Source organism: Chroicocephalus ridibundus, chromosome 8 (genome assembly GCF_963924245.1).
Source record: "Chroicocephalus ridibundus chromosome 8, bChrRid1.1, whole genome shotgun sequence".
Taxonomy (NCBI): domain Eukaryota; kingdom Metazoa; phylum Chordata; class Aves; order Charadriiformes; family Laridae; genus Chroicocephalus; species Chroicocephalus ridibundus.
This window is the reverse complement of record NC_086291.1, coordinates 50,297,939-50,318,858: the sequence shown is the minus strand read 5'-3', so window position 1 is coordinate 50,318,858 and position 20,920 is coordinate 50,297,939. Positions and strand designations below refer to the sequence as shown.

Here is a 20,920-nt window from a genome sequence, read left to right as displayed (position 1 = left end):
CCGGAACCCTCCGCCGCTTCCGGCCCCGCCCACACCGTCATGGGGAACAGCAAGGGCGGCCGGAAACCCGGATGTCCCGCCCCCCCCGGGCCCGGATGTCGGGGCTCCGCAGTGAGGGGAGCGCAGGGCGCTGTTCCCTGAGGTGCGGCAGCTGGGCTGGGCCCGGTTCGCGGGGGTCACCCCTCTTGGAGCGGGCAGCCCCCGGGACACACCCCCCTCCCACACCTTTATCACTAGACGTCCCCCAAGACTACCGCTCCCATCTTCCCTTGCGGCATTGCCACCGTTTCCTGGGCGGGGCGATATAGCCCACGCTCTCTCATTGGGCGCTGTGGGAATGGACGAGGCCCTGGATCAATCACTGGCGGGTTGCCTGGAGGAGGCTGGCCAATGAGGAGCGGTGGGGGGCGGGGCCGCAGGGGTGGTGGCGGCAGCGGCGGGCGCCCGAGCCTGGCGCACTCCATGGCGGCCGCCGCCCGCGAACCGATTTCCGCCACCGGCCTCGACGAGGCAGACGAGGCGGTGCGGGGGACGTGCGAGGACGCGTCTGTCTGCAAACGGTAGCGGTGCCTGGTGCGGGGGGAGCGGCGGGGCGGGCTCCTCCGGAGTCTCCCCCCAGCGGGCCGCGGTGCTGGTGGGGATGAGGGCGAGCGGGGAGGTGGCGAAGAACGGGCCGGCTCCTGGGAAGCCGGGCTGGAGGAGAGGGGAGAGAGCCCTGTCCTTTCCCCGGTGCCGGCGGGGCCGGTGTCCTTTATCCGCACCGGGGCCCGAGCGGCTGCAGGGGCTGGCTGGCCCGGGGAGCGCACCCCGCGCTGTACAGTCTGTAGAAAACTCATCTCTATGTGCGGGAATAAACTTCAAAACAGGGTTGGAGCTCCCCTGGGACAGGGCGAGTGTTTGCTCTGAAGGTGCTTTTCCCTCGGACCCACCGCTTTAGTCCTCAGCTTTGCCATAAACTTTCCCGGTCCTGTTATTAAACACCTGCCTAATTGTCAAATCAAGTGTTTGTTTACAAAACTGCGACAGTTAGAAATATACTTACTGCAATTTCAGTAATGTTGGGTGTCTGAGGAAAAAAAGCCATCTTAATATTTTTCAGAATTTTTTACTCACCCCCTCTGGAGGATGGGTGCTGGGAGGGCGATGAGGTTCTTTTGCCCTGTTGGGCATGGGCGTGAATTTGCTTTCTGTTATTGCTGGCTTTTTGTTCTGTCTTTTGTTACTGCAGCAAGTTATTGGGGTGGTTTGGTTTGTTTTTGAGAGTTTACCTTTTCAAATTGGTTGTAAAATTAGGAAACTCTATTAGAATAGAACAGCACTGTTGTCTGCCCTGAAGTGATATGTAGAAGCTCTGGAATAAGTGCAAACAACTCATAGGATAATGATGTATAGAAGTAAGGAATGCTTTGTCTGCGGTCTGAGGAACTTTAGACAAGCAATTCCTCTTTACTGGGTCCTCAAGGAGGAAATATTTGAGATTAGGGTATTTGCTTGCAAAAGTTCATCAAATAGTGCCGAGGCCATTAAAAAGATGCTTGTTTAATATGACAAGAGCCAATATTTTTTTACTAGACTTTATGTAACTTCTTAATCGAAATGGTTCTGAGAATTCAGCAGGGTTTTTAAACCTTGTCTGCGTGTACACACCCAGGTCAGAGAGTGACCTTTTCAGCCTGTGTATCTTTTAAAATAAACTTTAGAGTAGTAATATTTTAGGGTAAAAGTTGTCTTATTTTTTTCCCCTCTGCTGGGCAGGTTTGCTGTAAGTGTTGGCTACTGGAAGGACCCTTATATCCAGTATTTTGTGAGACAAGCCAAAGAGAGAAAAGCACCTGAAATCAATAGAGGTAAGTTGGTGTGTGAACTTGAATGATGGCAGCGTGAAAGTGTTCTTAACTGGTCTTGAAGAGCACCTGGCAAAACCTCTCTATAAAAAACCTCTAGGTAATATGGACTGTAGGAAATATGTAAAGGAATGAGTCAAGTTTTCTTCACAGTAATAATTCCGTACTGTAGCCGATCTTTTAAGTATTATTCTTTAAATCAAAACTCTTTTCCTTTGCTTTCTTATTCTGAATGGAATGTCTCTGTGAGTCTCAGCTTGCAGTAATCTCTACAGAGTAATCAGAAATGTTGATTTGACCCAAGACAGCAGGGTGTGTTTGCTCTGGTCCCTGCAAAAGCGTGCACACTAGTTAGAGTTATTCTGTTCAGTCTGAGGTGAAATTTGACTAATACTTTTATTTAGCCAAGGAGTCCTGTTATCAGTGCATCATATTTCATTAGTAATAAAAACAACCCGAAAACCCCTTAGGTAACTTAAAAAGAATGCACTATTCTTCCTAAGACACACCATCTTTTAAATAGACTACCTAAAAATCTTACTGAGTGTTAAACAACAAGTATTATATTAAAGTAATATTTGAAAACAATCTTTTTTTTTTGCTAACAGGCTATTATGCTCGTGTTCATGGAGTCAGTTATCTGATTCAAGCTTTTCTAAAGAAGACAGAATGCAACTGTCAAATTGTTAATCTTGGTGCTGGCATGGATACCCTGTTCTGGAGATTAAAGGTAACGATAGCTGAGAGTAACAAACTTGGCTGAAGACAAAGATTTGTGTGGCCGTTTGAAGCACTTTTCTGTGAGGGCTTGTCGGTCCCGCATTCTGGAGCGGAAGGTGGCGGGGTGCAGCGAGGCCGACTGCCCTGGCTGCTCTGCCTCAGTTCTCAGCTTGCTTGGAATTAGTTTAGGTACCTTTAAACCTCAGTGCCTAGGAGGGGCTCCTGTTTTCACTGGCTTTTACCAAAAAGAGTGTGACATGAAGCTGACCTCTAGTGGGCTTTCAAGAACAGAGCTTGAACTCCACATTTTGCTATCTGCTTTAAGCCTTGAGATTTCACTTTTTTTATCCTATATTAAAATAGGAATAAGGGACCAAAGTACAGAATTGTACAGGCACTATTTACATGTTTCTGAATTATTTATGTAAATGTGAGTTTATATATGTAAATATATATGTCTGTCTGTATGCACATGTGTCATTCTCAAAAATGTAGATTATTCAGATGTTATATGATAGTACCATTCTGAGTGAACGCACCTCTAAGTCATCTTGTCTTCTCATTAGCGTTTACATTTGTAAATTTAGTTTCTGGAAGAAAGCCCAAGGAGGCCAGTCACATTTTGCTTGGTCACAATTCATGGAATCGTAGTATTGTTTAGGTTGGAGAAGACCTTTAAGATCATTGAGTCCAACCATTAACCTACCACTGCCAAGTCCACCTCTAAAATAATGAATTTCCTCTAACATGTAAAGCTTTTTCTTATCTATGTTCCCATGAAATTTGTTGATACGCATTTTTATTAGCTTTCCTGTTAACAGTGATTTTAATAACTAAGGTGGGGCCTGTAACTCCAATTCTTTCTCCTTGTGAAGAGCAGGTGTGGTTTAATTAACATTGAGAAGATGGGACCCAGTTGACCAAGTGCTTCAGTGTTCTGACTACTGATTTAATCTACTGTTCAGAAATTCATGAGGTTGACAGGCTATAACTAGCAGCATATATCCATCATAAAAGGATTGCTGCATAGGGAGAAACTTAGTACAGCTTATCTGTCAGGGTGTCAAATAGTGGCAACATGAAGCGAAGAAGTTTTCCCCTTTTTTTGTAGTAGGGGAACACTGATGCACTTGTGATCTGGCTCTCCGTTTGAAGACAGATTGTGGAATATGGTCACTTTCTGTGTTAACCTGCACAAAACATTCCTGATTCCCTTCGTAGAAGAATATACTGAAGATACATTGTAAATGTCGTAATAGTTCCCTGTCGTTGTGCCCTTCTAGATCCTGATAATGTGTTGTTGGAATATATGTTTTGGTGATCTAGTGTCTAGAACTGCTGTATTACATAAAATGTTGAAGAGTTTCCCTAATGCTTAGAGAACATTCTAATGTCTCTCAACTGCTTTTGTTATTTTGGTTTATTTTTTAAGCAGTGGGACATTAAGTTATGCTGATGTTACAAATGCCAATGTAAACTAACACAAAACTGTTTAGGACTTAAGGCTTTATCTTCTTGTCATGTGCATGTGAAACTCGAACGTCCCTAATTCTAGAGTCTTACTCCAATTCTCAGGATGAAAATCTTCTCCCTAGAAAATATTTTGAAGTGGATTTTCCGATGATAGTTGCAAGAAAAATACATAATATCAAGTAAGTATAGCGCTTATGCGTAGCTATGTGAAACTGAATGTAATTCAGCAAAATGTCATGAATTGCAAGCTACGGTTATTTCATCTCTCTTCTGAGAAACTCTTTACGCGCTAGGACTTAGAATAAAGGTTTCATTGTGCAGGCAAGTCATGCATGGGACTGTGCAGCCACTGTCCCAAATTGGAGAAGTTGATACGTGGAAGCTTTAGGGAGGCAAGCAGACTTACTCTTAATTATGTAAAATATAATGGGCAGGGGAAGCCTCACGATGATGATGAGAGGCGATGAAGTCGTCTTCTCTTACTGTTGAAGACAATAATAAATTCCCAGACTTGTATGTTCGGTTAGCGAGGTAGGATAGCTGGTACTACACGTGAATATTCTGTTTGAATTAACACATTGAGGCTTATAGAGGATACCTGAAGAGAGTGTCTGGATTTTTCTTGAAAGATTCCCCCAAAACTTAAGGCTCATTGGGGATAAAACTTAGTAATAAGTCTAACTTGCAAACGTTTTTATTTCCAGCAGAGGGCAGAGGTATTCTCTTGTCTGTTTTTAATACACACACGTGTGGAGAGAGATATATATATATATGTATGTTAAAAAAAAAAAAGAAAACTGTAAGCACACTGTTAAACAAGCTTAACTGCTCAGAAACGCTTCTTCCTTCTTCCCACAGATCAAAACCTCCCCTGTCAAAACCAATTATGGAATCCCATTCAGGGGACTCTCTTCTAATAGGTGAGTCATCTTAAAAATAAGTCAGCGATGTACTGCAGCACTTTTAAAACTTTTCTGATCATTTTGTTCTGCTATGTGGGCAGGCTTTTAATGTTTGAAATGCTGTTTGGACAGAGAATTGGGAGGAAAAAGAGGCTTTTTTCTTCTCTTACAGACTCCTGCCCATTTGTTCTGTGTCATGTTAGAAATGTCTTCTCTTGAAGTGGTTTTATTCTGCCAGAAAGTTGTTGGGTTTTTTTCTTTTTCTCTCGTATGTAGCTTAAGTTACGTTTTCGTTCTCAGAAAAGGAAGAATGCTACTGATAGTCATATGCACTGGATAAAAATAGCTATTGAGTGCTTTTCTCTCTCTTCTTTCTGTCTTGTTAAAAGCACAAGTCTTTACATTTAGCGGAGTCTTCACGGAAGAAATACAGCCTGCAAAGCCCATTTGCAGGATCCAGTGCCATTTGTTAGTATTTAGTATTAAGAGGATATTAGATTCAGGTGGTGTCGTGTGGTTGTACTGTCTTGGCTTATAGCTATGTTTGTGTCAGGACTGTAGCGTGAAAACCTCTTTATTTGTGGGGAAAAAAACTGGGTTCTGTTGAGTAATGTTTTCTGTGCCTGAATAGCAGATACTGCACTATAGTAGGTGCTTTGGACCCTTTCCGAGGAACAGTAATTATCTGCATCTACGATACCAACTAATTTGTGTTATCAGATGTGACTCTAAACCAGAGCTAGCAGTGTTTTGTGTTCCCTGGTGTGATTACATGTACGGGTGCTTTTAATAAGCACGATTCTAGCTGAGGCTCTGGAGGGCTTCAAAGGGCCTCCAAAGAGTGAGGAAGAGGAGCAAGAGTGAGGAGTTGTCTTCGTGCTGCCAATGGCAAGGTGTGGGTACTTCAGCCCAAGGCTCTTTTAGTGCTTTAACTCGGATCAGAGTACTGCCACACGTTGATTTGATTGTGTATGTTTATGCATATTATGCACATTTTGTTGCTGCGTATTAGAGGGTCTGAAGGGTCTTAACTTGACAACGTTTTAGGTGTCATTTCTCTAAAGCTGTTTCTTTTGTTCTAAGTGCTGCATTTTAAATATTTTAGAGTAGCCATTTTACTGTAACCTGGCTGATGTAGGCTCTGCTGCACTGCGCTCTTTGGGCTGTAGCATAAGGTCCAGGTATTTGGAGATGGTGGAAGTCTATTGTGGCACCCCAGTTTGAACTGGCACTCGTTAACCACGGGTCAGTTTGGCAGAAATTCGTGTGGGAACTCTCATTTAAGGACATATTGATGGCAGTGCTTCATGTGGAATTGCCATCAGAAGAGGCTGTGGACTAAGCAGGCAAATCAAGCAGTCAGATGAATAGAGACTTCTTACAGATCTGAGGGACCTTGACAATGAACTCGCTCAGCTACTAAGTGGTGTATGCCCTCTCATTTTAAAACTGTCTTAGTACCTGAGAACTGGAAGGTGGTGGCTGTGACTCAGATGGGCTCCAGGAGAAATCCAGGGAACTACGAACCAGTAGGTCTAATGTTAGTCCTACATCAAATTAGTAGAAACTCTAACAGACAGACTTAGTGGAACAAAGGGATAATATAATTTGTTGAGAAAGAGTCAGTATGGCTTTTGTAAAGGTAACTTATACCTCACAAACCTATTGGAGTTCTCATAGGAGTCAACAGGTATACTGGAAAAGGACATCCAATTAATACAGTGCTTGAATTTAAAAAATGTGTTTTGACAGTGTCCCTTCACAAAGTTTGCCAAAGAAATTGCGTGGTTGTTGTTGGGGGAAGGAATGGTTCTCATATGGATAAACAGCTGGGTATGGAGGGCAGGCGTATGTTGCTAATTTTCATTATGGAGGGAGATGGAGATTTGTGCTTAAGGATATATTGTTGTTCAACACTAAGAAATGATTGGGAAAATAGAGTGACTAGTAAGTGGCAGCTTGTTGGCAAGTCCACACTCTTCAGAGTGGTAAAGTGATGCACGTGGGGAGAAAAAGTAGTGTGTGCCTCACATGTCAATGATAGGCTTCTGGCTGATCATTGCTGCCTGCGTACAAGATCTGGGTATTATAATATATAGATATATTAAAAAATTGGCACAGTAATGGTCCAGAAATCCAAATCAAATTTAAGCATTCTTAGAAAAAAAGATGGGAAACAACATAGATGCTAGTATTAGTAGTAGTACCTATTTGCCCTCTCTTTGCCTTTTCCCTAGGTAGCTGTTGGCATCTGTGCGAGGCGGGATACCATACTAGGGGCTCCTTTGGTCTCACCTGATACAGCTGTTAGACTAATGCAATATTCCGGGAATACCACCTGGCATAGGGATTGTAGTGGGGCATAATGAAGCAGCATTTTTGTGATTTTTCCATGTGAAGATACGGATTAGGATTTTAGAATCTTGTGGTGGAAGGTTGTCCCATCCTGTCCCCCCCAAATCAGTTCCACGCTGCTGTCTCATGTATACCAGGAATAATTTGCTTATATGCTTTGGAATTTGATTTTTTGGGTTGTTGTAATATCGATTCATATGACTCTTGTTCTCTTACTGCTTTTCTTCTCACACTGAATGTTTTCATTTCATGTAACTAGTGCTAATAGACAATTTTATCGGCTTCAGGGCAACATCTGCTTTCTCCTTGCACTTTATACAAAGCAATGACAGCATGGCTTGTGATTCAAGTATAGATATTTGTGGCCTCTGCCCTTGAATGCGGCAAGATGACACTCGTCATTGAACAGCTTTGTCGTTTCCTAGGGAATGTTAGGTCTCCAGGGGAAAGCCGTGAATTTGTGCAGTAATTTGACATTGCTGTGGCAATATCAGGTTAAATTGTTTTCAAAGTTCAGTGGCACTATCTGGTTTATGATGCACTTGCTGGTGTTAGGAAGTTAGTGCTCCACCTTTGCTACCTTGCGAGTGCAAATTACACTTCAGTGAACTATTACCTTTCAGTGCCGCTCATACACTTTCAGGCCCTGTCTAGTCCAGCTTTGGGACTTGGTTGTTTTCACTTCTTTTTCCTTACGTTTCCGAACTTGCTTGTGATCCAAGGCAGACGTCAGGAGTGTTGCTGTCTTGGTGACCTGCATGCCTTGTGTCGGGGATGATCCTGCGCTTGCAAGACAAATTAAATTTCTTTGTGTTTTGACACGTCCCCTGTTCTGATGTTGTAGTTAAACAACCCGAGCGAGTCCAATACTATATCACGCCTTTGAGCCGGCAGAATAGGTTGTATGGGCTGGTTTGTAAAGATGCCAAAGATACCTTAGGATGAAAATCCTAATAAAATCTGTTTGAGTCAATAGTATCCGGCCTGCTATCTCTTGGAAAACCTCCAGGAAGTTGTTTCACTAATCCGAGAAGAGAGCGAAAAAAGAAAACGCTGAATTCTTGTAGCAGGGGAAACACTGCGCGTTGTGCACCTGTGCTTCTATAACGCTGCTTCAGCAGAGGGCTGGAGGTAGCGGGTGAGTGCCTTAGGGCCACCATAAACCAGAGCGTTTACGTGCTGGTGGAATGTTTCTGTGAAGAAAAAAAATTATTGCAGTGAGGTCAAAAGGCAAATATAAGCAACTCCGGCTACTGTTCGGTTTCTGTGATGATGTCTAAATTTGAAATACTTGTATTGTGACTTCTATGCCAAAAGTTGTGGAAAATACACGGACAAGTGGGATGACCAGAACAAAATGTTCTCCGTTGCATTATGCAATAACTGAGTGTCTCTTACCTCAGTGTGAGGTGATGGTGCAGTTGTCAGTCTGATTTTTAAAATCTAGAGGTTGTTTGCCTAGTTAAGTATGATCTCTTCATCCCTTTGACTTTATATGTAAAATGACTTTTTTAATGCCATGCATAGGCCAAAGGTGGAAGCTAGCAGAAAATCTTACAAGAAAGTTTGGAAGAGGCTTTGCTTAAACTCTTTTCTCTTGCCTTTTTTTTTTCCTTTCCCCTCTCTTTTTGAATTTTAAAATTGGCTAGTGTAGATTTCATATTTTTCCCTAAGATTTCCTTCAGAAGAAAAGTACTGATCATAAACGTTGAAATATACGAATTATGGCGATATCTACTGACGTGCTTTCAGATATGTTTAAAGCGTACAATTTTTAGCAATTGTATCAGCTTGTGTATAATGCGCGTGCGGCTCTGCCTCGGTACTATCTGTGGTTGTGTTTGCCAACAACCATCAATGGAGAGTCGAGGGAAGTTGGCAGGAAAACGTGTGGAGGAGCAAGTACATTCTGTTTGAATGGACCAAAGAAGGGAGAACCAGACGGCCCCGATACTGGAAATGGAAGTCAAGTGATTGCGTTTGGAGTAAAAGGCTTTTGAAGAGACAACCCGTTCCTCATCAGCTTTCTCTGCCTTTTAAAAGTTCCTGCAGCAAGGAGTCCTGTATTAAGGCATTAAGTATTCTTGGCTTTAGGGTTTAAAGAATATTTCCACTGAGCCAAATCACCCTTAAAGAAACCTGTTCTAGTTTGGTGTTTGGGTTTTTCTCCAATAGATAACTTGGCATACCCAGGCTACGCCTATGTGGCTGTTTATTTTCACTTGTCCCCAACCCACATCTCCAAAACTAACCATACTGGTCACCTAGGCCGCTGCCTTTGGCCATCCCCGCTCCCGCCGTCTTAAGGCATAACAGCAACTCTGTGGGGTTTGTTCGTGTGTATACAGGCTTATTAACACCGACGTTAGTCATTTTGATTGCTGAAATTTGAACCGTTTTTTGAAGGGCAGTTTTCTAACCTGGAGTTTGAGAGGTTTTGCCCTTTCCTGCTCTTTGCTAGTAAAAATGCTTGAATCAACATGATGTGAGCAAGAGACATTTACTTCCGCCTCTGAAGTTTTTGTACTGCTTCCATTACTGGATCACTTAAAAAAAACTTTTGTAGTTTATTTCTGGTTATAATTAACATAGCAGTATGTCCAAGTCAATGAAGCTGGACAAGAAGATTGCATTAATTTCATACTAATTGTGGTGACTGATGCTTACGGTGCTGTATCTCCGGACAGCAAACCAATCGCTGTATAAATACTTTCCTCCGTGTGGTGCGTTTTTCTGTGTGGCTTTTCTTGATGCCATTATCATGGCCTTGATATCATAACTTAAATAGAAGGGTGTGGGAAGTAGTAAAGCTATTACAGAACATGCACATGGAAAAAAGCCTTGACTCAAAATGTTGAATCATTTGCCGCACAACTTTTCTTTTTTTTTTTTTTTTTTTCTCCCCTGTAACTCTCTATATGAAGTGTTCTGGTTTCTCTATCTGATCAGAAATACTGCTGCAAAGACGGCTGTTGTCGCTCGTGCCGTTTTCAAACAGTTGGTCACTAGAAAACTAAATGGAGATACATATTCCAGAATGTTTGAAGCACTACTTAATTTAATAGATTGCCTTTTTTTTTTTTCCCTTCCTGAAACGGAAAAACCCCTTTCATCCTGTCTCTTCAGCCACTTGGCTTCTCTTTCCCTCTTCACCTGGCTCTTGACATTTGCTCCCATTTTACCGTGTAGAAGCCGTGTCTGTCCTCAGCAGGATTCCGAATGGAGCTGTGCCAGAGCTTGCTCCGGCAGACAGATAGGGACTGGCCATTACGAGGCCACTTTAAACTCTCACTCTGGGGTTGGGTTGTTTGGTTTTTTTCACCGCTGTTTTTACTTATTTTACTGCTTGCTCCCTCGCGCTCATATGGTAAGAGGGGAAAATTATGTGCTATTCTGTCCTAATGACTTCACTGGAGTAAAGCTAAAGTGCAAAAGAGCAACCTGATGGATTCCCACAGAACTTTTAAGTCTTTAAGTGGGTTTGATACTGCACTTGTAAAGGGCTTTCTATGGGGACTGGGCTCATCTGGTGGAATTGATTGCAACTGGTTGTCAGAATTATTGATAGCAAGATGCTGCTGTTGCTGCTGGCTTCCTTACAGTTTTTGCTAGTATGGAAGAGGGTCTTTTGACTTTAGTATTAGTTCCTCCTTCATGTTGGAAAGCGTTTACAGGAGCTTGCTGCCTGTTCTATCCCAGGATGAGAATTTGTTCCTTGGAATACTTTTTCTAATTTGACTCCATGCCCAAATACCATTGCTAGATCATACGAAAAGGCTAAATGATAACTTTTTTTGGTCCCTAAATCTGTGTCACATATATATGTACACACACGCATATATATTATATAGCTATATGTATTGTTAATTTGTATGGCTATATGTATTGTTAATATTTTGGAACACTGTTACTCTTAAATTAGTTTTTCAGAAATGGATGTATTTTTTCATGTACTTATGTACATACATTGGGTTATCTAAAAAGACTCTATAAACAAAAGAGAAAAACCCTGCCTTTAATCTTTGCATTTTTTCTTCTCTCTGCATTCCTTGAAACCATGGTAACGGATGGGATAACCTATCTGCATTAGAGTGGCTGCAGAGTGAAAGATTAGGCTTGTTGCGGAGTCTGATGTTAATATATCACCACCTGTAAACCACAGCAGTCAGGTATAAGGGGAATTAATGTTTTAAAAAGAAGAGTTTGCAGTTAATTGTTAGGTATAACAGAACAACCTTTGACTTAAAATTCATATGTCCCCATGTATTTTTGTTTAAGTTATAATTTCAGCATCCCTCTTATTTGTAACCGTTAGTCTCTCAATTTTAAACTTGCAGATTCTCACAGCCTAGACTCCAGTCGATATTCCTTAGTAGGAGCAGATCTCCGGTTCTCATCAGATCTGGAGGAAAAGCTAAAGAAACATAACCTGGATACACAGTAAGATTTTTTTTTTATTATTTTTTTTGTTTTTAATAAGGGCTTGTGGAAGCATACTGGTGAGAGTAAAGTCAGGCTCGGGCATACGGTATCTGCACCCAGTGCTCATTATGCTATTTCCATGGTTACCTTTTCCTGAGCCCTTGGAGCAGAAGGAATTGTTCAGACACCTCATGCAGCCTCCCTGCGCCGAGCAGGCTGGCACTGCTGTCACCGCTTGGTAGTTCCAAGGCTGAAGCAAGGTTGTTCCTTGCATCGCCTATTCTGCAAACTGCGCTTTCGTCCTATTCCTGAGAAGATCAAACATTACAGAACTATTTGCTTCTTGTTCTTAAAACGCCGGAGGGAATGAAGTCTGGCTTTCTGTGAATGTGTTTCTGGTGATTGGTTCTCTTTGGGGTATGTGATCCTTTCGCACAAGTTAAAGCTCTTGTAGCAGGGCAGGCAGCTGCGATTCCTCCTTGCTTTCCGCCCCCATCCCTTGCCCTGGAGGGGATGCGTTCCCACAGCAGCCATTTTCTGCCTCAGAGCTCACATGAGTTTTCTTTCTCTACTTCATGAATTTAACTCTTTTAGAGATTTCTAAAAGAGTTACCCCTTGCTTAGATTTGGTTGGAATTTAATTCATAGAATTGTAAGTTATTCAAGGGAAATATCTAAACTAGAGATGTATCAAAAAGTCATAAATTGCTTTTTTTAGGAGTTAGTTCAGTTGCATTTAGTTTTAATGCTGACTGATGGGCAGTACCCACATCAGTGAACATCGTTCACCCCTACTATAATGGCTATATGAGTCCAGGTTTCTGGGAGCTTAGCTGGTAAAATGAAGCATAATTCTGTCAATGGTAAATTATTTCCGAGTTTTATCTTTGTAATTATTTTCTATTGTCTCTTCTTAAAGCTCTATTGTTCCCTAGGCCTTTTGGTAAAGTGATTACTGTGGAGGCCTTTGAGAACTTAACTCTTGGAGCTAATATCTGGGATTTTATTGTTCAAGTGTTAGGCTTCTGGAGGGGGCAGGATTTAAGTTTTTAGAGTGGATGATGGACATACCTTTCAAATATAAGATATATAAATAGCGGCTATCTGGCTGGGTAGGAGAGAGCATATGGGTAAGCAGAATGCATCAAATTGCCATTTAAATCTTTACACTTCCATCTTCTGAAATCTTGCCTTGCTTGCCTACATTGCTGCTCCTTGTGAATTTCTCCTGCTTCTAGTGACTTTTCTTTTTCCTGTTCATTCTAGCAATTAAAACTCCTTAATTCTAAGGAAAATCACTCGTGTCAATGTCTATTTTGGGTTTTTTGTGGATGGAGGGGGAAGAGGCAATGTGCAACCTATAGATTGCATTTTGTTAGATAATGACATGTGAAGCTCGTTTTACAGATCTTGAACAAATTTGTCTAATTAAAATTCTTGGAACTTTTTTAAAGAGGAAACATTTTTTTTCAATTTGCATTTTGTTCCTAATTTTGCTGATCTCTAAAAGACTGCGGATTGTGTATATAGGGTACAATTCTTCTGCAAAATGAATTTTAATGTGCACTTCAGTTCACACTATGACAGTTCCGAGAAGACTTGCAGAATAAACATTCTTCTGTGTTCATGGTACGGCTGACTTAGGGGAGATTGTTTCCTAATATCTCTTGTTTTGTAACCATGGGAGTCCCCCGTCGACTGCCAGAAAACCAGGTTCTAGTCAACTTGATGAAGTGATTTCATTCAGCCTTAAATGTCTAGTTCATAAAAAGGGTAGCTCTTTTAAGAATTTTTGGGGACGTGAAACTACTTGCTCGCTAATAATTCTTTATAGATTTTCCTTGTTCTTTTGCTGGAAATAGTTCTCTTGGTTTTTTGTTTTATAGTTTGCCAACGCTTCTGGTAGCAGAGTGTGTGCTGGTTTACATGACACCGCAGCAATCTGCAAATCTTTTAAAGTGGGCAGCAAGCACTTTTCCAGTGGCGATGTTTATAAATTACGAGCAGGTAAAACAAAAATGGCATTTCTAGACCTGCGTTATTGTCATAAAAATTACTCTCAAAAGTGGGAGTTCTGCTTGTAAAATAAGAGTGGGCCATAGCGTTTTGTATAGACAGCAGTTTCTGCTGAATTTCTTTAGTAATGTGTTTCATCTTGCAGATCTGTTAGCTCGTTGTAAAGAACATGTAGCTATTCCGGAAGACTATTGCTGGACTATATTGAACAAAAAGAACTGAGGCTTAATCCAAATGTGGAGAAAACCATAGAATATTGGTTTAGATAAGACAGAGGAAAAAAGAAATGACGCTGAATGTTGGATATGAGTGTATAACATTACATAATTACCTCTCTGTGTTCTCTGACAAAGTGGAGCAAAAATCACATCAGCGTGAACTTAGCTTCTCTGTAAAATGCTGCCTCGGGGGAACTAGGTGGCTCCAGGAATTATTAACAGGATCTTCTAAGCTGTAAATCACTGCTAGAGAGCTGGACCGAGCTGCTGACAATTTAAAGCAGTCAGTTTTCAGTGCCCCGTGCAGAGTCCCTGTGCCTGCAAAGGCATTGTCACTATTAAACTGACACTCAACTTGTGAATGTGAGATAGCTGAGGAGGTTGTGGCAGTGGGAGACGACACCTGGTGTAAGAATATGTGAAACTTAAATGTTATCCTGTACGTTTTATGACATCGACAATTTGAGAGTTTAACCAAGTTACTGCTTTTCACTGCGATTACATTCTTTTCGGAAGGGGGAACACTTTTGTCTCATTCTCTACCTGAGGTGAATATGACGGACAGGTTTGGACAGATCATGATTGAGAACTTGCAGAGACGACAGTGTAACCTGGCTGGAGTGGAAGTCTGCAGATCCTTAGACTCTCAGGTAAAGGGATGCAAAGCTCAGGGTGTGTTTCATATTAAACTTAATTAACCTGTCTACGAGTTCTGCCTCTGTGTGTGCACTATAAGGCTCAGAACAGTGACCAAAGCAGGTTTGGGGTGGGGCGGTTGCTACCCACCAAAATCCTTTCCTATCCGTGTTACAGTCGTTTCCTTTTATCAATGCCGTGGTTTTTCGATATCACTTAGTTTTGTACAAAAACTGCAGCAGATCAGAGCACGGATCTGTCTAGCCCACTGTCCTCTCTGTGCAGAGGTTAGCAGATGCTTAGAAAAGGGTATAAGTGCTCTTCAAAGAACAGGTCAAGCAGAGGCCCTACAAAATCCTGAGGGGGAAAAACTGTTCTCTGGTATTTTTCCTCGAGTCCTCTGAAAACTGTGCTGCTTGTTTATTTTACAGAAGGAGCGATTGCTGTTAAATGGCTGGGAGACGGCACATGCCATTGATATGATGAAAGTGTACAGCTTTTTGCCACAGGCTGATGTCAAAAGGTATTACTGATAGCTCGCTTGCGGCCAAAAGTCGTCTTCCGATCCCATTTCCAAGGTAGTTCACGTCAATATGTAACATGGGATCCCCTAGTATGAGCGAGAGGAGGCTGTGTGCAGATGCAAGCTAGGTAGACAGGATGTGTCTGAGTCCGAAGCTCTCCAGAGCCTTAAGGATAATGCCTGGAGCAACATTAGTGATCCAGGGGGTTATTGCTGCCAGAAGTAGAGTGGGTGTGATATAAAGCATCTCATGACAGAAATTTGCAGACAAAAGATGCTACAGAAATGCCATGTTGAGTTTTTCTAGTACCTGAGATGTTACTTGTGAACGTCCAGCCTCCGCAACACTAGATGAGTGGAGGGGAGTCCTAAAATACACTCAGAACAGGCAGCCACTTTTCACATCCCCGAGGGAGATGACATCCAGGTGTTTGCTCCAGTCTGGTGGGCCTAGGTAGGATTACTTTTTTATTACAAGTGGGTGGAAAATGGCCAGTCCTGATCTTCCCTCCCCTCTTCCTTGGCAGCATATTTAGGTAATGAGCCAAGGCAGGGCAGTCATTTAGCGCTATGACCTCTTGTACTGTGCAAGCAAAGAAGGGGAGAGAGGAGAGGTGTGCCCAACAGCCTGGGGTGACTCTGTCTCAACGGATGGACGCATCTTCCATTCATACCGTGTTCATGATTAGACTGCTGGGTCTGTAGACAGAGCTTAGTACATAGAGGCTATAACCAAAGGCTGTTATAACAGTCAGTAATCTGCATGGAATTTGTTAAATTATTTTTGCATTAAAGAAAAGCTAAAAAGGGGGAACCTCTTTTTAATGAGTAACTTCTTAAGTATATAATATGAAGTGTGAATTGCTATGAGTCATTCAGTAACTATAGTTTGAATTAGCCGAACAAGTTACCTTGGTCAAAATAAGTATTCACATATGGGGATTTCTCAAACCGTGGAACTGAACAGGTGAGGCTGAAAATCATAGGTTGTTTAAATAGGAACGATGACTGTGATTGTGCCATATGGCACTTGTGGAGAGACGTAGCATGTACTTTTTTTGCAGCATTTTTGACTACCTTAGGTCTGTTCGGCTCCTTCCACTTGTTCCAAATGCCAAGAAATGGGTTACATAAACTCTGTCCTTCGGTATTAATGAGGAAAATAATGCTTTCGATTTACAAAAATCTTTACAAAAGTGTTCTTCTGCAGCGCTTGCACGTTCTGTGAGTGTATTTAGGAACTTTTACCCCTCAGCCCCTTTTGATCCTCAGTAGCAGCCCTTCCAAATGTTTAGCATGGAAAATAAACACTCCTAGAGTGAGGGAGAGGAATGTGCCAGGTTAAACTTTTTAAAGCAAGCACGGCTTGGGAGGAGTTCTCCCCATTTGTTTTGGCGGAAGATATTCAAAGATCTTACTTTAAGAATCCTAGGTAGGAACCATTTTAGGAAAAAGAATCCTCAGGTCTTATAGGTACCATTTGGTTTGTGCTTCATCATGAGCTCATGTGAGAGAGTTGTTAGAAGCTGCACTGGTGTACCCATCACTCTTCCAAGACATAATATGGTCTGTACCCATCACTCTTCCAAGACGTAATATGGTCTGGAGAAAATACTGTCTTCAACTGTTCACTGTAACCCTTTGATAAAGATAAATCTCCTTCCAGCTGTACTTCCTTCAGGCTGTACTATTGTGTCTACGTAAATCTAGCAAGACCAGATACGTGCAGTAAGAGGGTTTGAAGAGCAATACTGGTATTTGTGAGAAGTTACACAGGTTAGTCCTGGAACATGAAATTCCGGGGATGAGAAGATGAAAACGTCTTGTGGGTCACTTGTTTCATACATTGACAACAAAGGCTAGGAGCAGTGGTGGTATCTTCATTATGGACAAATACCTGTATTAATTTACTAGAAAAGTAAACTACCTTACTGGCTGTAGTTTTCACTCCTATGGAGTGAAGAAGAGTACATCAAAAACTGTACTGAGACTCCAGCTTGAATCACAATTTTTATTTTATTCCTACAGAATAGAAGGACTTGAATTCCTAGATGAGAAGGAGCTGTTTGAACAACTAATGCAGCACTACTGCATCTGCTGGGCTTCAAAGGACAGCAGCAATCTGGGTAATGTTCTCCAACATCTAGGAGGTGACCCTTTACATTAAAATCTTATGTGGAAAGACTGGAACTACGTACACCAGGTGTATGGTAGAAGTATCCTGTCGCAGGAGTGGGGTGTGCTTCTCTGTCGTTGCTGGGGCTGTGAACACCTCCCCGGTGGGGTCTCGTGACTGTTTCTCCACAGCCTTTTGAGGGTTTGTATAGGCATCTGAATTGCCCAACAAGAAGCCTGTCCAGTACAGGGAAGTTAGAATTTTTACACTGAAAGATGCCGTATGGGTTACTTTAAATAACTGCCTGTCTTATACTATCAGTGCTAATTGAAAGGTTTACAAATCCTATGCATGTGAAGTGCCATATGGGCACACAGTATATGAAATCACAGTGTCCTGACAACATAAACACAAAAATAAATCTGTATTACTTAGCCCAGTCTTCTGCACTGTCCCCATTTACATCCATCTGAGACGTAAGTTTTCCACACTGCTTTCTCCTGGGGGCTGAAGTTAACTCTTTTAAATGTTGCTTTTGTTTTTAAAGTTCTGTCTCTCCTAGACTGGAATTTCTTTGAAACAGAGAGACTTGATTTATGCTTTATGTAGCATAATGTATGTTGCTGCTGCTTTAGAAATAATAAAATCAAAAGAATTGTGGTTTGGGTGAAGGGATGGATGTCTACAGCTAGTATTTGTCCGAATTAGACAACTCTGTTGCAGACACAGTTTGTCTCGTTTTCTGTCTGCAATTTCAGGGACTTTAGTCTTTCCAGAATATTTCTCTGGCTGCCAGTTTATCTTTTTCCTCCCCTTCTCCCTCTCTGCCCTTCCCTTGCTCCTGACAAAGCAGTATTCAAGAACAAATTTTATTTGCTGTGCCTTAGCAGACGTGAATCTGAAGTTGTGCGTGTATTTCAGCCAGACTGAGTAGCAAAGCATTGGATGGAGCTGGTAAAGCTGGATCTTCAATACCCTGTTGCTGCTGTAACAGAGCTGCCAGCTTGGGCTGGCTGCTGACCTGAATCCTGCAGCTTCGACAGTTTTGAGCTGCAGAAACTCACATTTTTCCATTTGATTTCTTAAGGCTAAAAAGGGAAGAGTGTAATACAGAACTTATTTCTACAGGAGCTGAAGCCGAAAAGTTCACCTATTCATTCACCTATTCACAGTAGTCAGTATTCCTGGGATCTTCAGCATTGTTCTTTGCTGTGATTAGAGAAGTAGTTAGGACAGTTTTGGGTACTGAGGTTAAGTGATGCAGCGTATCTTAGAAGTCAAAAAAGACAAATCCCAGAAGAGATAATCAAATGTATAATGCATGGATATGCTGTACTATAAAGCAAGCTTTCTTTATGCAGCGTGAATTTGCTGCCCTCACCAATGGTACTTTCCCCAGCTTTCACTTTATAATTTCATGGGCAGACCCTTAGTTCAGCAGCAGCCTCTGTGTTGTTCCTTCTGCCATGAATAACTTCAGCGCTCCTTCAGATTGGCTTGTTCAAATTAATTGCTGCATCACACTCAAAAAAGGGTTAAAAAAGTATAGATCAACCTGTTTCCTAATTTCCTTTCCCGACACTAAATCCTTTACGTTAAAGTTCAAAAAAAAAAAAAAAAAAAATATTATCAGGGCATCCTTCTTCCTATGTCTAACTCTTCTAATAGTAGTGTAGTACAGGTAGTATAAGAATAAACGCTTGTTTCTCACTCCCGCCTCTCTTTCTTTTCAAATAGGTCTTGCAAACATCACGTTCTAATGTATTTACTGGAGGGGAAGCCGTGGGCCCAGAAGCCACGGGGGCTGCCTTCTACTCGAGACAAGATCACAGAAATGATGGGACTTTGCATGTGCCAACTTCAGCCTGTGCATCTGTGTAAGTGGCGCCAGCAGAGGAAGCGCTGGGTGCTGCTGATGTCGACTGTCCTTTTTGGGTTTTCGTAGTTTTAATGAATCTCTTGTGCCCACTGTGAGCAATTGTTATAAGGCAAGACTCGCCTCCCGTTCCCAGATACATATAATGATGGACTTTCATAAGATGTCAGTAATTCTTGTTTAAAACCTTGCCTTCCTTAGTTTAAAACTGAAAGTGAAGCGTTCTTGGATTATATGATTTCCCCCTTTTGTCCTTTTGTGGATATGTAAAATGTATTTGTGACAGGAAGCTGGAAGGTCCATGCTGGTGAGCTGCATTATTGGGTGTCCCTGCACTGTGCGCAACTGTTCATGAAGGTTAAATCTTTTAATTTTCGTTCTGTTCAGGTTAAATTTTATGAAGTGTCAGCATGTTGGCTTTTACCTGGCTTTTACCATTGCTACAAGGCTGTCACTATAGTAGGTATGTTATTACAGGGGAAGGGTGAAAGAAGAAGGGGGGACGTGGTACTTGTTCAGTGGTGTACAAGAAACTGGATGATGTTAAAGCAGACTTTATTTAACTGGGAAGGGCTAAGCTTGGCAGTTCAGCTCTGGGATTGTAAAGGTAAGAAAGAAATTAACCTAAATTTGCACTGCTTCTGGTAGTATCTTTTACACCAGTTTCTCATTCTTCTTTCTTTCCCCTTAAAAGAAAGAAACAAAATCCCAACAGCAACAAAAGACCTTGCCCTGTTGTTTGAAATTGAATCTTGCAACCTTCCTATGAGAAAAATAATAAATGTTTAGTATTTATAATTTGACTGGTATCTTACTCATTAGAAATGACCTATTTATATCTGATCTAGCTACTAAGTTTTTCCTCTCTCACCAAATGCCTCACCCAGAGTATTTTTTAAAGCAGTTGCAAGCATAAGCAACCATTTTTATACTGCGTGTGACTCTGTACTGTAAGTATTGCTTTCTTTGGAAATAGTTGACATGGGCTTGGACTGGAGATATAAAGAAAGAGACTTTTGAGATACCAGAAGTAGTAATCAGTTCTTAGAAGTGACAGTCATAATTTCAGAAGAACAGAAGTGGTAAAAAGAAGCGGCCTTCCCTTCACTGCCCACCTCTCTCAGTTTTAGTTGCCGATAGCTACAGGCCACCTCCTGTTATGTTGTGTCAAGCTGATTTCTTAAATGACAAGGCACAGAAATACAACATTTGGTTAATGCTCTGCTCGGTCTTTGCAAACCGTTCGCATAAACTCTCTGCTCCCAAAGGGAAGGGATGGACTGTGCAATTATGAAAGGAGCTTATAACCTTTGCTTCCTAGATAACAATATCAATGGTATGCTTATGCCTGCACGTTTTAGATGTTTGGGCTTATCTGTACCCCTCTTCTATTAAGAGGCATGGGAAGCTGTGTCTGTGTTAGTGTTCACCGTTTCTCTCTGCAGATGCAGGAGACCATAAGGGTACTTCTTATTTTTTCACCTTACCATCAAAGCTCCTTCTTGAGCACGGCAGCTGTAACCGGGGGCTGTAGGGTTTGTCACTGGCTGGTTCCTCACGGCGGTTGCCTGCTGTCTAGGATGGGAGGTGGACTTGCTGATGAGCCTTTCGGCTTTTTGGGAAGCAGGGGCAATTAGCCCGCCGTATTTAATGGCCTGCAGCTTCTGGGTTTTGCCTTCTGGTTTCACGCTGTTAGAGTTTTTGAATATTTTTCATTCCCATAGTTGCTCTGTCTTACCCTGACATGAACCCAAGGAGCTAAATTCAACATGGATCTATGAATTTGTCTTAATTAGACCTCTGAGTCCTCCAAACTTAC

At 41.9% G+C, this 20,920-nt stretch overlaps 1 protein-coding gene across 1 annotated transcript; it reads left to right on the top strand.

The window, feature by feature from the left end:
* Positions 1-406: 406 nt before the first annotated feature.
* On the top strand, positions 407-19,899 carry LCMT1 (leucine carboxyl methyltransferase 1). The gene is made up of 11 exons (XM_063344484.1): positions 407-560; positions 1,756-1,847; positions 2,453-2,574; positions 4,140-4,216; positions 4,896-4,957; positions 11,632-11,734; positions 13,603-13,723; positions 14,499-14,600; positions 15,018-15,109; positions 17,138-17,235; positions 18,963-19,899. Exons 1-11 carry the CDS (start codon positions 463-465, stop codon positions 18,983-18,985), a joined length of 990 nt encoding a protein of 329 aa, XP_063200554.1. The 5' UTR covers positions 407-462; the 3' UTR covers positions 18,986-19,899.
* Positions 19,900-20,920: the final 1,021 nt, after the last annotated feature.